This window comes from Balaenoptera borealis (genome assembly GCF_965194805.1).
Source record: "Balaenoptera borealis genome assembly, chromosome: 1".
Lineage (NCBI taxonomy): Eukaryota > Metazoa > Chordata > Mammalia > Artiodactyla > Balaenopteridae > Balaenoptera > Balaenoptera borealis.
In genome coordinates this window covers 1,232,735-1,248,860 of record NC_138860.1, presented here as the reverse complement: position 1 = coordinate 1,248,860, position 16,126 = coordinate 1,232,735, and the positions used below count along the sequence as shown (strand labels likewise).

General features: G+C 59.4%; 2 protein-coding genes across 2 annotated transcripts in view; one reads left to right on the top strand and one right to left on the bottom strand.

Moving 5' to 3' along the window:
* Window positions 1-16,126, top strand: part of LGR6 (leucine rich repeat containing G protein-coupled receptor 6) — a 98,361-nt gene that overhangs the window by 48,953 nt on the left and 33,282 nt on the right. Inside the window, exon 5 of the mRNA XM_082397385.1 lies at window positions 11,184-11,399. Coding sequence (XP_082253511.1) covers window positions 11,184-11,399 — 216 coding nt within the window. The remainder of the gene's footprint in view (window positions 1-11,183; window positions 11,400-16,126) is intronic.
* Window positions 11,508-16,117, bottom strand: LOC309631234 (uncharacterized protein). Its single transcript, XM_082397473.1, has 3 exons — window positions 15,767-16,117; window positions 15,584-15,684; window positions 11,508-12,283 (listed from the first exon to the last, which is right to left on the bottom strand). The coding sequence occupies exons 1-3, from the start codon at window positions 16,042-16,044 to the stop codon at window positions 12,168-12,170; spliced, it is 495 nt and encodes a 164-aa protein (XP_082253599.1). The 5' UTR covers window positions 16,045-16,117; the 3' UTR covers window positions 11,508-12,167.

Genomic DNA, 16,126 nt, shown 5'->3' with positions numbered 1-16,126 from the left:
CGCATGTCCCAGTTTTGCTCTTTCAACTTTCCCTTCCTGCAACTTCCCTGCCCACCCAGCTCCACTCACATTTCAGTTTGTCTTTGAAGTGTACCTTTCTATTCCCCGTTTTGTGCTGTTGTTCCTCTGTCTCCGCCTTTTCTCTCCTACGCGTGTCTGCTCCTGTTCCACCGACGTCATCATTTCCTGTACCTTATTGAGGATGTTTTTATTCTCATTCTAGTAATAAATTATTTTTAGAGATTTGATCTTTTCCTGGGTTTCAGGATGCTATTATCATGTTCACGTTCTTCAGAATTTAAAAAAATTGTTGCTTTAAACTTCTTTCTTTCTCTTTCAAAGAATTTTATTTAAAAAAATGTGGTTATACACAAACTATCAATACTGTGGTACAAATGAACTTATTTACAAAACAGAAATAGAGTCACAGATGTAGAAAACAAACTTATGGTTACCAGGGGGTAAGGGGGGGGATAAATTGGGAGACTGGGATTGACATATACACACTACTATATATAAAATAGGTAACTAATAAGGACCTGCTGTACAGCACAGGGAACTCTACTCAATACTCTTTAATGACCTATATGGGAAAGGAATCTAAAAAAGAGTGGATGTATGTATACGTATAACTGATGCACTTTGCTGTACACCTGAAACTAACACAACATTGTAAAGCAACTATACGCCAATAAAAATTTAAAACAAAAACCAAAAAAATCGTGGTTAAGTCTATATAACATAAAATATTCCATCTTAATCATAGTCAAGTGTGCAGTTGAGTGGCATTAAGTGCATCACATCACTGTGTCACCGTGCCCACCATCCATCCCCAGACCTCCCTCCATCCTGCAAAACTGAAACTCTGCACCTGTTAAGCACTCACTCCCCAGCCCCCCACCCAGCCCCTGGCCCCCACCCTTCCTCTTTCTGTCTGTGAATTTATTACTCTAGGGACCTCATGTAAGTGGAATCACACAGTATTTGTCCTTTTGTGTCTATCACTCAGCATCATGTCCTCAAGGTTCGTCCACGTGGTAGCAGGTGTCAGAATTTCCTTCCTTCTAAGGGCTGAATAATAGTCCACTGTGTGTACGTACACATTTTGTTTACCCATCATCCGGTGATGGACGGTTGGATTGCTGCTTCCACCTCTTGGCTGCTGTCATCGTGCTGTGACAGTGGGTTTACGAATGTCCCTTTGAGTCCTGCTTCCCCTGATCTTTAAGGAGACAGCATCTCATCGGGACATGGTGTTTGTCACCAGGAGGCAACGTGGATTCCCCACGGTCTGGCTCTCCATCATCCGGGGCTGTTTCAGTCACCTTCTCAGATACACGGATGAGAAACAGGTCGGTGTGTGTGATCCCCAGGCCGATTTTCAGCACCTAAGCAGGGGCTCGTAGCTCTGGTGTCCCGCGTGGAAGCTTCCACTTCACCCAGCGGGTGGTTCTCTGATTCCCTGGGCCAAGGACTGCAGGGTGTGAAGGTCTGCTCCCGGCTGAACATTAGACGCACCAGAGGGAACGTTAAACGGTGCTGTGCTTAGGCTCCACCCTGACCCGACGACTCCGGGGCTCTGGGTCCGGCCCAAGCACCAGAGGTTTAACGGCTCCTCAGGTGATGCCACAGTGGAGCCACGGCCAGAACCGCTTTGTCGCAAGATGCCTGACTCAGGCTGTCCTCCTGCGCGATGGCCCTGGCCTCCCAGGGTGCAGGCGCCCCCGCCCCCCGCCCCTCCCTCCTGCCGTGTGGTTTTCGGGAATCGGGGTCTCTGAGTGGACACGGAAGTGGGGATTGGGGTGCCGGGGGGGGGGGGCTGGAGCCCTGGCTGCCTGAAAACGCGTCGCTCACACAGTCAGGGGAGGCGGCTGTGCCGTTTTCTGGAACGCGATTCCGAAGAGACGGGGAAGGGGGGACGTGCCTTCCGCCTTCCGTCTAAGGCTGGGGCTCCTCTGTTTCACAGAGCAAAACAGATGAAGACCACTCATTCCTGGCTGTTTTCCTCAGTTCCACTGACCTCAGGGCCGGCAGAGATGTCAGGTTCTGGTTAAGTGTTGCTTCTGGTCAAGGTCTAAGGTTTCGTCTTTTTCTGTGTCTCATAGGTGTTGTAGTGGGAAGGTGGTTACATTTTCCTCTGTTTTAACTGGGAACTACTGGAGTATCTGACCTGTCTCCTGGGCCAGGGGAGAGGCCTATGGCTAGTCTCCCGTGTCGAGGGCTTCAGCGCGGGCAGAGGTGCGGGGTGCTCACGGGTCAATCCGTGAGGCCCGAGCAGGTGATGGGTGTCGGGGGCCCCCGAGGGGGAGGAGGGGGAGCCTAGGGCAAGGAAGGGCACCAACCTTTACAGAGGTGCAGAGATGAATACACCATGAACTCGGGACAGGAAGTGGGGAGAGAGGCATATTTCCCATGTGAAGTGGAGAATGGGGGGCCCTTCTGAGAAATGAGGCTGATGAGAGAGTCATTCCGGGGGCGGGCTCTTGAAGCCCAAGCTAAGGAGTTCGGAGTTGGCCAGAAGCCGTAGGTGACTGTGCAGGAGGAAGACAAGCCCAGAACACGGGGGTGGTTCTCTAGTCTGTGTGAGTGGATGGATGGATGGACAGACAGACAGATGGGCGGACAGACAGAGGGGTCGGTGGAGGGACGGGAGGTAGGGGCTGGGGGAAAAGGACTGACCCCACGCAGCTGTGGCCTCCCGGCTCCCACACTGGTCCACGGGGAGCCAGGGGCCCTCGGGAGGAGGGACGACTGGACCCTGGGTTAGGGACGCAGAACCGGCATCTTCTTTCCATCCCCCACGGCACCCTTTTCCATGGCACCTGTTACTACAGAGCCTGGTGGGATGGCCTTAAGACACTGGGGTGTTGCTCGTGTTCCCTGAACCTCAGACATCTCTGCCCCTCCCTGGAGGGGTCGTCTGCCTCTTCCCCCACCAGCCATAGCGCTCCTTGCCGAGGGCAGGCGCCCTGGCCCCAGGCAGCCACAGGACCGGCTAACGCCTCTCAGACGGCCCAGGAAGGCCCACCGAAGCCAGCCTGCTGTCTGGAATCCAGCGGCGGGAGGCGGGGGCGTGGATGGGTGCCTTGTGTAGTCCCCACCCCGGATTCCGGGACGGTCACCCACAGAGCTGGCCTTCTGCCCAGATCTGTAGGTCTGTGTCTTCAGGGGAAGCTGGGAAAGGCTGCACACGGGGGCTCCTCCCTGCCTCCCCCATGGAGGGCAGGTAATTATTTTTATATATTGCTGCCGATTAAACACGCGGAATAGCCTGGAGGAAGGCTCAGGTGTCACCTTTGATGTGCACAAAGGAAGCTCTCTCCGCTCCTGGGGTTCTCGCCCATCCGTCACTCTCCTGGCGGGTGGAGGGGAAGGGTGGCTCGGGCATCAGCAGAGCTCAGAGGACTGGTTGGAATTGGCTTTGTCTTAATATCCTCCCTTTGATCTGCTGAGAGGCTGACAGCGAGAGGGGAAGGAGCTCATTAGGTGACATAAATCAGAGCTAATGAAACCACCGTCCTCCGACAGACGCAGACTTTCCTGTGTGGGGAGAGGCGGTGAGCGGTGTTGCCCTAACCCTCCCCTCCGCTGCGGGGGGGACACAGAGATTAATTAAGGCTCCGTCTCCTGTACCCCCACCCCCGCCCCTGCAGCAAAGCTCGACTTTAAGCTTCTGGGGGCCTAGACGTCAGCGTCCGCTCTGCCCCCCGACGCTGTCCGTCACGGTAGGCCGCTTCCTCCCGCTGGCGTGCTCGGGGTTCCAACCCCCAAGAGTTTTCATTTCTGGACTCAGCGTCGTGCACACCCTGGGAGGCCGGGCAGTGGGACCCCAGCTCTTCACGAGACCTTGGCCAAGACGCGGGGCAGGAGCGGCCGTCCGCCTTGGGGTCTCTGGGAGGCTAAACCGGGCCCTGTCTGGGGGGCAGAGAAGGGTGAGTGCCGTACGCTCCCCAGTGGACCAGGGCAGGAGGGAAGGGAAACTGGCTCCATGCCAACCGCCTTCTTTGGCTCTGCCCTCTGTTTACTCTGTGACCTTGACCCCTTTCCTCCTTGGTTGCGGGGATCCCTTTCAGCTCTCACCCTGTGACTGGTCTCTTCTCGGTAGGCAGTCCTATGAACAGTGCTGGAAGCACTCAGAACTCCATCAAAACAAACAAAAGCCACACAGATTGAATGCCCACTTGGCAAGTTGCAGGGAGAGGACACAGCCCATGGCCCCAGGGGTCTTCCCGTCTGATCAGAGAAAAGCGTGGTAATGGTCGAAGGTCCAGAGCTGGCCTTGGCCTTCCTCCCACCTACACTGGGCGTCCTTCCCATCCTTCTGCCCAAAGCTCCCTGCATTCCAAGTCTGTGTCCCACTCCCACAAGTTTCTCTCAAAAAGCTATAATCTCCATTAAAATTAAAAGGCTACCTAATAATGTCTGCCAGATTTCTAAAAACACTATCGGCAACTTCCATTCTTTAAAAAAAGAATAGTGTCCAAGTGGTAAAATTTTAATCGTCCTGAAAGGCTTGTGGGCCCCGGGGGTGGGGTTGGCTGCCTGAAGCCTCTACAGAACGCTAGGCACGTGTGTCAATTAAAATGAAATAAACGTAGAGGCTCCGTTCCTCAGGCTCACCAGCCTCCCTTCAGGTGGTCGAGAGCCGCAGGTGCCCCGGGGGCAACGGCATCAGACGTGCTGTCTCAGAGGGGACCAGAGGCGCCCGCCCCCTCGCCCGTCAGAAAACTCCTCCCCTGGGAACCAGCTCAAATGTCACCTCCTCTGGGAGGCCTTACTGGATTTCCCACAGGCGGAGGGCGGGTCCCAGCTGCAGAGTGTTTTCCACAGGCTCACTTGACCAAGTACCGGCCGTGGGTTTGGAGCCACAGACTTTGGAGTCAGACGCACGGTTTCACCTCCGAGCCCGCTTTCCTGCAGGCAAGGTGAGAAGTACGAGCTTCCAACTCCACAGGGCTGGGGTGGAGATTCAATATGCAAGTGTATGTGAAATACTAGCGCGCCTGGTGACGACTAGCTCTAAGGAAACGCTGGCTAAGGTTTTTGTGTTGCTTCATTAAATAATAAAGTAAATAGTCTAAGAGCTTCTCCAGACAGGGGTTGTGTGCAGCTCACGTTGGAGCCCAGAGACGAGCCCAGGGCTGGCCTAGCAGTCGGCGCTGATGAGCGCTTAGCGGGTTCCGTCCACTCCACTGGATGGAATGTCTCAGTCCATCGGGATTGAAGTTCATCCACTCCGATGGAATCGAGGAGTAAGGGACTGATACTTACCGGCTGAACTGAGACTCCTGTGATGAGGGGCATCTGGGGAGCCTGGTGGTTGGGGGGCTGCGGTAGTGGCTTTGTTAGAGCCCTGGGAGAGCGCAGAGGCCTTCTGGGGGGGGCAGCGCCGTGCAGGCTGCGGTCTCCCAGGGAGCGGGGAGAGTGTCCGTGTGTAGAGATACCTGGGCGACAGCTGGTCGTGTCTGCTTGGTGCCCAGGTGGACGAGCCCTTCCGCCAAGCCTGCCGCCCGGGAGCCCCATGCCCTCCCGCTGAGGCTGGAGGCTGGAGGCCGGCACTGGCGGCGGTGTTGACGTGGGAGACTGGGGCCCAGTGCCTGCGGGAGGCCCAGGCACGTCCTTGCGGCTCAGCAGGTGCCAGTCTGTCCCTGAGCCCTCACCTTCCCGGCGGTCCCCCTGGTGTCAATGGCTGCCTCGTGCACAGGGTCACCGGGTCCAAAGTGGCTGCTTTCTTTCTATTTTCACCTTCTTTCACCTGTCTTTTTCATCCTCTCTGCTGGGCCCGCTGGGCCTCAGGGGTCTCAGTCCCCCTCTGCTCCTAAGGGCTCTGTCCTACAGCCGCTGGTCCTCCACGTGGAGCGGCTCAGAGCTGGAGCGACCCTGCAGCCACTAGGGCAGAATAGACCAGGGGACCCTCCCTGGGGACTGCGCTCAGGGAGCAGGTACCACGCCTGATGCCTTTTGAATGGATACCTGGTGGCAACAAGTGGATCAGCTGATGGTCCACTCGGAGCCCCGAATCTGTCCCTCTGTCTTGAGTTTGACTAAGATCTGGTAGGACATAGGAAGGATTAGAGAAAGAAATTCCAGAGAGGGTCTGTTCGGTCGATCTAGTGCTCTGCGGGCTGTAAGCGTCCTTGGTCTCCAGATAGGAATGTGCCTCCTGCAGCTCAGAGACGTGCAGTCCTTATAGGGACCCAGGCTGGTGGAAAGAAGCCCTAAGCTTGAGTCCAGCCCTGCCGCTTACCCGCTTTGGGCATTTCTCTCTCCTTCTCTGGGCTCCTGGCCCTTCTGGTGAGCTGAGTGGGGCGGGCGGCTCCTTCAAGCTCCCAGGGAACAGGATCTGCGTCTACACCCCTGCTCTTCCGGGTCTCTGTCACTGTCGGTGAGCAAGCTCCCACCTCCATCTCTCCTGCTCCCAGTTGGGGTCTCTCCTCCCTCCCCTTCTGTCTGTGGGACCAGGCCACCGCCTGTGGGGCTTGGAGAGAAGGGGCCCAGCCCTCCCTCCTGGCCTCCTGGGGGAGCGCGGGGAGTGGTTTGGCTCTGGAGAGGCTCAGCAGCTTCCCCAGAGCCCAGGCAGGCCCGGACCGGCCTGTGAGGTGCCTGCTGGCCTGCCTGGTGTAGCCAGCAGCCTCCAGGGAGCGGAGCCCAGCCCCCGTGGGAGAAGGAGGGGGAGCTCGGGCTGTTGGCTTTACTCCAGGGCTCCGTGGCGTAACTGCCCTCTTCCTCCCCGCCGGAGAGCTGGACTAGCTCCTTGCCTCCCCTCCCCAGAGCAGGGGCCCCCGGCCACCCTCGAGCACGGGACCCGGGAGCCGGAACCCAGACTGAGGGGTGGGAGCTGCTTGGAAGACACCCAGCCTGCCAGGGGCTGGGCAGGGGCAGCAGGAGGGTCCCCAGGGGCTAGAGGTTCCTGGGGGCAGGGGGCCGTCCCACACAGGAGAGGGGCAGGGGGAGTGGAAGCCGGTGCTGCTCCGTTGCCTCTCTGCCCCCTCCCCACTCCTCTCGGGGCGCCTTGGGGACCCACCTCAAAGGCGGGTTTGTCCTCACAGCCGAAACCACAGGAGGGCCTGCGGTTGCCAGGTGCCGAACTCCTCCCTGGGGTTCCCCAGCCCCTCTGCACGGCCTCCTTGTTAGAGAGGCAGCTGGGGGCAGCCTCTGAGCTGTGCGTCTTGTGTGCATTTCGCCTCCAAGTAGTCTCGGATGGGCGGGTCGTCAACGTATACAGCTGAGGAGGCCGGCCCAACAGGTTAAAGGAGGGATTTGTGACTCGATCTGCCTGCTGGCTAAGTCCATGCTCACAGGACCCCCCGGGGTGAGAGCTGCCACATAAAGTGCAGATACTGCACGGGACCTGCTTATTCTAAAAAGTTATTCCTGTTTATTGGAAATTCAAATTTAACTGGGCATTGTCCCAGATACTTATACGAGAAACGGTTTGTTATTTACCCGAAATTCACATTTAAGTGGGCAACATGGATTGCTGTGTGGGAAATCCAACCCTGCTGCCCTGGGTCCATGGCCCACACGGAGGCCACCTGTGCCAGGCCCGCCCAGACGCAGGCGCAGGCCTGACCGACCTCGCCCACACCTGTCCCAGCTCCTCCACTTGCCAGTTTGCTGGATTCCCCCTTGGGCACGTCCCTGTCCCCAAGCATCGGGGCAGGGTGGGAGGTGCTGCAGACACTTCCTCCGCTCCCAGCTCCCCCCCGCCTCTCGCCTACCGCGCCTGAAGCCTGTGAGCTGTGGATGGAGGCGGGGTGTTCTCTGTGGTCCAGCCCAGCCCTTCCCTGCGAATGGGAGGGCCGACCAGGGAGAGGTGGCCCTTCTCAGCCCTCCTGCCCCTGGGCTGCACCCAACGCAGCAGGAGGACTAATCGGGGCCGTGGGGACCTGTGAAAGCGGGTACAGGCGTGTGTGAGGGCACACGTGTGTGCTCACACGTATGCGCACACAGGCAGCTCCCAGACGCTGAGCTCACCGAGTGAAGTCCGTCCCCCTACCTGGCCCCAGCCCCGGCTTGCGTCCGGCTACCCGCCTCTGTTCTCTGTCCTTCAGCGGGACGCTTCCCCGGGTGCTCAGGTCCTCACCCTCCTCACGCCCCCAGGACCAGTGTCGCAGGGGGTGAGGCCCGTGGATTTGGGCTCAGACACCTGGGCGGGAACCCCAGCTCTCTAGCGACCTTGGTCCCTCTGTGAAACGCGTGCTCAGAGCCCCTCGTGGCATTGCTGCCAGGACGCCGATCACACGCCTGGTACCGACCTGGCCTAGGACAAGGGCTCGTAAGTGGGAGCAATGACACTGCGGGGTCATGGTTGTCACTGGAGGGGGAGCACCCCTGCCTCGGGGACCCAGGCCCCCTGGAAAGGCAGCGGCCGAGAGCCAGGCTACAGCCCCACTGGACCCCCCGTGTCCCACGGGGAGAGGGGGGCTTATGGATTTGACCTTCTAAGGGAGTATGAAGTCCGTGCCCGCTTCGCATCCACACTGGCCCTGTGTCCCCCTGCCTGAGGCCCTCATTCATGATGCCCACCCGCCACTGTCCTGGTCTGAATCTTACCTTCCTTAAGGCCATTTGTGGGGCTGCGGTCTATGTGGTCTAAGTGGGAGTCAGGGCTCAGCTACCTGCCCACGGTCTCTGGGAAAGCTGGGACCAAGGTGCTGCCCCACTGGGGGTCTCCCCAGGACCATGAGGAGCCTCCGGACATCTGCTGGGGTCTCTGTGGACGGGAGCGAGATGAGGGTGAGAGTCTCACCATGGTGGGACGGGTGTCGGAGCAAGACCACGCCTGCTAGGAAGGTCTGTCCGGGTCCCCTCCGGCCACTGGCGGCTCGGCCAGCCCCAGGCTGGGGGGTCGCTCCCCTGTTTATTTGAGGACACCGCTGTCTGTGGACGGTGTGTCGTGGAGGGTGCGGGAGATGACGTACCCAGGAGGGGGTGCTGGAGCCCGGGGCCTGGAGTGATGAGTGACTGAACCCCAGAGCAAGGCCCCAGGGCCAGCCGAGCACTGACCACAGGACGAAACGTCTGGCTCCCCGTTCAGGCTCCCTCTCCCGTCCAGCTGTCCCTGCCGCCGACCAGAGCGTCAGAAGCTCTGGAGGGCCTGGCTCGGTGCTTGGGAGACATTAATGTGCTTACGACCCCACCAGTGACCTGGGAGGTTAGAATTCAGGTGCTGACCCAGAAAGTCTGGGATGGGGCCTCAGACTCTGCCTTTCCGACCAGCTCCCCGGTGGTGCTGAGCTTACGGTCTGTGGACCACATTGCCAGAGGAAGATCTGATGCACCACTGATGCCCGGGGCCAGAGGCGGTGGGGAGGGGGGGGCGCCGATGACGGAGCCGGTGTGGCCAAGCCTGCTCGATGGGGTGGAGAGGCGGTGTGTGAGTGCAGGGTGCGGGAGATGGTGGATGGGGCGGAGTGAGGAGCTCCAGGCTGGCACCTTCTCAACACCAGAAACCTGGCCACGTCCTTCTTTGTTTACCACCCTCCCTGGCTCCCCGTTTCCTGTTTCCCTGACACAGAACACAGAATCGCTCGCAGGGCCCTCAAGCTCCAGCCCTGCCTGCCTCGACGGCTGCACCTGCCCTGCTCCCTCCAGCTTCCCCTTGCCCTTCCTGAAGCCCCGCCTGGGCCTGGCTGCTTGGGTCCCCTTCCAGATGCTCTATTTCCCACACGCCCCCCTCCTCCTCCACTGGCTGATTCCTCCTAGTCGGCCAGGTCTCCACGTAACATCACCTCCACCTGGAGGCCACTCCTAATGCCTCCCCAGCCATCACACTGCGCTGGAACCATCTTCCGACGTTCCCACTGAGTTGTGAAGGGCGGGGACACCGTCCTCTTTGTAGCCGATGCTTATCCAGCACTTTCCAAACTGTCTATGCATAGAAACATCTAGGGCACTCTTTAGAAACAGATTCCAGGCCCCATCCTGGCCTTCTGAACCAGGCCATCCTGGCGAGGCTCTTGGAGTCTGTTCCCACCTGTGGTCCCCAGGTCACCAGCACAGTCAGACCATTGAGGGTCTGACGACAGTGACCGAGTGACAGGCACTCACGGAAGGGCCTGTGGCCGTCAGGTCAGGTCTGACGTGGGTGGAGGTCTTTCCTAGTTGCAGCTTTCGGGGCCTGTCCTGGTCGGCTTGCTCTCCCGTGCAAGGCTCCGGTGTCTGCCTGTTCACTCACAGCTCCCCTGCTGGTGAGCCTGGGGGTTTCTCCCGGGGGTGGGAGGGACACGGGTGAAACGGCTCAGGGAACAGACAGGAGCACTGCCGGCTGTCGACACGTGGGCTCGTGCTGCTGGGATGGAAGAAAGGCACCTCCGCCACCGCCCAGTCTTCCTTAGGGTCAGCGTGACGGGGCCTTCGGGCCTGTGTGGTTGAGGGCTGGCGTTTCCATGACATAGGTGCCATCTGCCCGTGCGCAGGACCAGGCCTCAGTGCAAAGCCCCTCAAGACAGCAAAGTCCAGGGGCAGATCCACGGCCACAGGCCAGCTTGTCTCGTCCCTGTGGGACCAGCTGCATGGGGTGATGGGGTTTCAGCCCGAGCCCTGGACCAGGAGGCACGTTGGTCAAGGACATCGTGGCTTGGGCACAGCTGTGAAGAGCTGGCACGGGCTGCCTCCTGGTCCTGCTGGCTGCCGAGGGTGCCTAGACCTCACGTCAGAAGTCCTCTGCCACCGTGGGCCCTGTGGCTGTGGGCAGCCCGGACCGCCCGCCAGCCGTCTGCCTGTTCTGACATCCAGGAGCCTCCCATAGGCCAGCAGCCAAGCAGGGAGCCCCGTCCCACCCCCGGGCCCTTGAGCCGGGGAGCAGGGTCTCCAGGGCCGAGCAGTCGGGAGCGGCCGGTGGTTTTGAGGAGGCGTTTCCTTTGGCCGCGTCCAGGGAGGGGCTGTCCCCCGTGTCCATGGGGAGACATCTCTGTTATCCGGCCTCAGAGCGGACGGGGCTGGGAGGACAGCGTCCGCAGAGCAGGGGAGCCGCGGCGCAGATGAGGGGCTTGACCGTGGCGGGGGGCAGTGTTGTCCGCAACCGGGCTGTGGGTGCAGCCTCGGGTCACCGACGGGAATGCAGGGCGTAAAGGGCCAAAAGCTGCGGCTTGGAGCCGAGGCGAGCCCCGGGGCCCCTTATTCCCAGGCACCTCGGAGGCTGCACTGGCACAGCACTGACCCTCCCCTCTCTCCACCAGGCGCCTCGATGCCAACCTCATCTCCCTGGTCCCGGACAGGAGCTTCGAGGGGCTGTCCTCCCTCCGCCACCTGTGGCTGGACGACAACGCGCTCTCCGAGATCCCCGTCAGGGCCCTCGGCAATCTCCGCGCCCTGCAGGCTGTGACCCTGGCCCTGAACCGCATAGGCCACATCCCCGACCACGCCTTCCGGAACCTGTCCAGCCTCGTGGTGCTGTGAGTGCTACCCCTCCCCCACCCGGACGGCGGCGTGTCCACCCTGGACGGCTTCCTCCTGGCTGTGTCCCTGAGGTTTCCGAACCTCTGGCCTGCGGTTCCCCTTGTAACGTGAGGATGACCATCTCCTGTTGACCCCGTGGGGCTGTTGTGAGGCCAGGCGACATAAGAAGTGCTCTGAGGGGCTGGAAGAGAGGAATTAAGCAGCGATTCCCTCTGCTATTATGTGCAAATATTGCAACTATACCGCACTAATGGGAACGCATGCCAAGAATCTCCTGAATGATTTCCACCATATTGGACAATCGGGCAATGGGTGGATGCAGTCTTGTGCTTTGGCACAGGGGTGGGATAAACTCACCTCATCCCCAGGCCTGGAGAAGGAGAGAGAAGCCAGCGCTGTAATTGGACAGCAGAGCCCCGTCAGGTACTTCCCTGGGAGAGAGCATCCCTGGCAGGAGCTGGAGCCCGGGGGTAACTCTGTCCTCGCCCCCCCACCTCCCCACCCCGGAACTTCGGGGTGCAGAGTTCACAGGGTAATCGCCAAGGGCTTGGAGGTCACGTGTAATTGCTTTGGGTTACATCCTAATTGCTGTGGGGACATAAGGCCTCCCCTGCTCTTGGAAATCTGGTATGATTTTCCAAACCAGGGAGTGGATGAGGCTTGGTTCCGTTTGAGAGATGAAGAAGCAGGCATGAGTTTGTCTGATTCTCTGTCCTGGGAGACTGGAGAGGCGGGACCAACATCCTCCTGAACCACATCCTCTGTCAGCACGGCCACACGGTCCTCCTTCTGAGCGCCAGTAGGGGGTACTGACAGCGGCTAAGCAGAATGGGGCGGCTGATTCCAGCTTTGGTGATGCCCTGTGACATCGTGATGTTCCCTGGGGATAAACGGCGTCAGGTCTCTGAGAGACAAGACTACTGGGAAAATGCGGGCCTCACTATGGGCCCCCGACAAGTGAGCAGCGGAGGGTGTACGGAGCCCCGTGGAGGCCCTGCGGAGTCCGGGGGTGGAGAGCCGGCCGCTGCCTCAGAGGCTGGCGGGCCAGTCCCAGTAGCAGGATGCTGGCGGGAAGGACGGCAGCGCTGTCGCTTAACTCAGGCCGAGGGGACCGGACGCTGAGTCAGGCTCGTCTCAGGGGCTCAGGGCGGCCGAAGCAGCTGGAGGAGGGAACGGGGCGGGGGGCCTGTTGGCCTGGGGGCCGTCCTGGGCCGGAAAGTTGGCTTAGAGTAGACAGGTGAGGAGCAGGGGCTCCAAGCAGGTGTCAGCAAAGACATGGGGGCGTCAGGGTGTTGGCTGAGGCGAGCACGCCAGTCTGGCCAGAGAGAAGGCCGGGCAGATGAGTCTGGGGACTCAGAGTCAGAGCAGGAGTCTGGCTGTGGCCTTCGCGGGGCAGGGGAGGCTGGAGGCGAGAAGGGGGTTGGGAGTATGGTTTGAAGGATGGGCGGGAACAGGGGAGACTGGATCTAGGAGGCAAAGTCCAGCTTAGGGAGGAGACAGAGGCATGGCCCTGAGGGACGTTGTGAAGGAAGAATCCATCCGACTTGAGGTTTTCACAGGGTGGGAGGCCAAGGTCGGGGGCGCGAGTGGGGGAGTTCGGCTACCGTGGATCCAGGAGGGGCCGGGGGGCCACCGGGCACAGGAGGAGAGGGGCCCAGGGGCCCACGATGCTGAGAGAGGAGAAGGCCCAGAAGCATTGCCCCTGCCCTTCAACTCCTCCGGCCCTGGGACGGGGGAGAGAGGCTGCCGTGGCCGGTGACCTTGCAGGGCAGAGCGGGCTGGAGAAAGCCGTCCAGGACCGAGGGCTGAGCTGCAGGAAAGCGCAGAGGCAGGGGAAGAAGGTGGGCGGACGGGGGTCTGGCCGGAGGCGTGAGGCAACCAGCCGGTGGAGAGGGGCTTCGTTTCAACCCGAACCCTGGGCCTTGGTCAGGCTGCTTTGCGCGGCCCTGAGGGGAGCAAGGGGCGCTGAACTGGACAGGGTGCTGCCCTGTGTGGGGTCTCATCTCTTCCTCTGGACCGTCAGCCCCAACAGACTGGCCTGCAGAAGGGGCTCGGGACGCCTGGGGTGACCGAGTCGTCGTCTGGACGCCTGGGCTGCAAGATGCTGTGGACCAGAGGCGCTGGCGGGGCTGGGGGACGGGGTGGGGACGGAGATGAGCTTCCGCAGGAGGTGCGGGAAAGTGGGGTTTGGTGACAGCGGAGGAAGCATGGAGGGGAGGGGCTCGTTCCCAGAAGCCAGGGCTGTGTTCTCTCTATCAAATCCAAGCCCCTGCGGTGGGTCTGTCTGCCTCCTGGGCATGGAGCAGGTGGGGAAGGACCCCCTTCTCTCAAGACCCCCGGCCCTACCCACCATGTAGGATGGGGTCTGCCTGTTGCCTTTCCATCTGAACGTCTTGGAGCCCAGTCTGATTTCTTCCCCGTGTACGTGATTTCCTTTTCCTTCCTGAAGATGTCTTTTAATCCTTGAACTTTAATAGCTTCACTAGAATATGACACAGTGTGGAATTTTCTGCATCCAATTTTCCTGAAACAACGTATGCTTTTGACCTGCGGATTTCATTCTTTATTGTAGAGAGTTTTCTTTTGTGTTACATTTTGAATACGTCTTTTGTCTCATTTTTGGATCCTGGCCCTCAGAGACATCAATAGCCCAGTGTTGACTCACATCGATTAGTTTCTAGCTGTTTTAGCCTTTCGCTCTCATGCAGCCCAGCTCACCAGTTTAGCTCAGGCTTTTTCTCTGACACCCATTCCACTGCCAGCAGTGTCTATACTGTTCCTTGTCTCAAACTTATTGACTAGCTTTTTATTATTATTATTATTTTATTTATTTATTTTTGGCTGCATTGGGTCTTTGTTGCTGGGCGCGGGCTTTTTCTAGTTGAGGCGAGCGGGGGCTACTCTTCGTTGCAGTGCGCGGGCTTCTCATTGCGGTGGCTTCTCTTGTTGCAGAGCACAGGCTCTAGGCACGTGGGCTTCAGTAGTTGTGGCACGTGGGCTCAGTAGTTGTGGCGCACGGGCTCAGTAGTTTTGGCTCGTGGGCTCTAGGGCGCAGGCTCAGTAGTTGTGGCGCATGGGCTTCATTGCTCCACGGCATGTGGGATCTTCCTGGACCAGGGATCTGGGAACCAGTTGGGATCCGGTCGTTGAGCCCACCCATGGCCCCTGCATTGGCAGGCGGATTCTTAACCACTGCGCCACCAGGGAAGCCCCACTGACTGGTTTTTTACTGATGTATTTTTGGTCCTCAATTCATTTCCTTAGTCTACAATGTCATTTTTTCCTTCACTTAAAAATGCGGTCTTTGAAATGTTTTACTAGGTTGTTTTGCAGCAGAAGGCAGCTGTGATAAATGTCTTGCTGCTCGTTCATCTGTTACGTTTTCTTCTAGGCTTGGGACTTCACCTGGCCTGGGCATCTCTCTTCTGCTCTTCCTGTTGTATGTTTGCACAATTGCCATGTGATTTCTCTTTCTGGCTTCTGCTGGGACAGCTGCATCACCTTGGCCCCCTCAGCTCTCCCCCAAGGCTGTAGTTTGTGGGCCAGAGCGGTGGGTAAATGAGGGTCCACCTGCCTGTGGGTACCCAAGTGCGCTGGTGCAGGTAGGGCTGGTCCCTCGCAGAGTCAGATTGTGGTAAATGCAGGAGTTCGCTCCCTTCACACAGGAATTCCCTTGGGCTTCAAGTCGTTTCCTCAATGCATGAGGAGCCTGGAGCCTTCATTTTACTTTCCCTTCCTCTCTTCCCTGGGAAGCCAGCAATGGGGAGGGAAAAGGACATCCACAGCCACTTCTCTTCAGATTTGGGGACTGCAGGGAGAATTCTCAGGATCTTGTTTTCTCACCAGTTCAGATTCTGATGAGGAGTCCAGAACGTTTCCTTGGCCATAGTCTTTGCTGTTTATTTACGTTGTGTCTCTGCCCTTGCTCTGCTGCTACTCGTAGTATTTGGGGTGGGGCAGGGGTCCTGTCTCTGCTATTTTTGCTCATCTCACTAGGAATTGGGAGAAGAACATTCACTTACTTTCAACTCGCTCTTGACCTTGGAAGTCCCCCAGACTGACCTCGGGCCTCTCTCCCCACATGTGCTCCGGTCAAGCCCTCACCCCCTCCCCTGGCCGCCTCTGTCCTCACATCGCCTCCACATGGCGCGCCCTACCCTGGCGTGCCCGCGTCCCCGACCTTGTGGTCCTGCGCGCGGGGCCACTGCCTCCAAGAAGCCTTCCTTGGCGCCCCTGGCCTCACCCGTCTCCATCTCCAGGCTGGCCCACAGCTCACGCCGGCTGTAACAGAAAGCTCACCTGTAGTGACACGCTGTCTGCAGTGGTTTGCTGCCGGCTCCCACAAGTGCGTCTGGCCACTGACCCAGGCAGCTGGGTCCTGTAGGAGAAGCCCCAGCTGGGGCCCCGACGTCGGGCCTCTCCCCTCGAGCCTGGCGGGAGCCTGGCGGGAGCCTGGCGGGAGCCTGGCGGGAGCCTGCTTCGCCTCGGCCTGGGGAGCGCCTCTGGTTTTTTCCTGCGATAGGGAGTCTGAACGGCGTAGCCCCTGGCCACCAGCCTTGGAGACTGTGGCTTCCGACGTCCGTCTTGGCCCGTCAGTTTGTCCCTGGAGACACAGGCTGACCCGCTGGGGTCACTGTCCATGCCTCCGCCGCAAGCGCATCTGCCTCCCCGCCCCAGCCCGATGCTGTGAGCCCCTGTCCTGACCTGGCTCTCCTCCCGCACA

Coding starts and splice junctions, on each gene's coding strand:
- LOC309631234 (XM_082397473.1), bottom strand. CDS start 16,044: ATGGACAGTGACCCCAGCGGGTCAGCCTGTGTCTCCAGGGACAAACTG. Junction 15,685..15,766: donor TACAGGACCCAGCTGCCTGG/GTCAGTGGCCAG, acceptor TTTCTGTTACAG/CCGGCGTGAGCTGTGGGCCA. Junction 12,284..15,583: donor CCCGCGCGCAGGACCACAAG/GTCGGGGACGCG, acceptor GTTTATCCCCAG/GGAACATCACGATGTCACAG.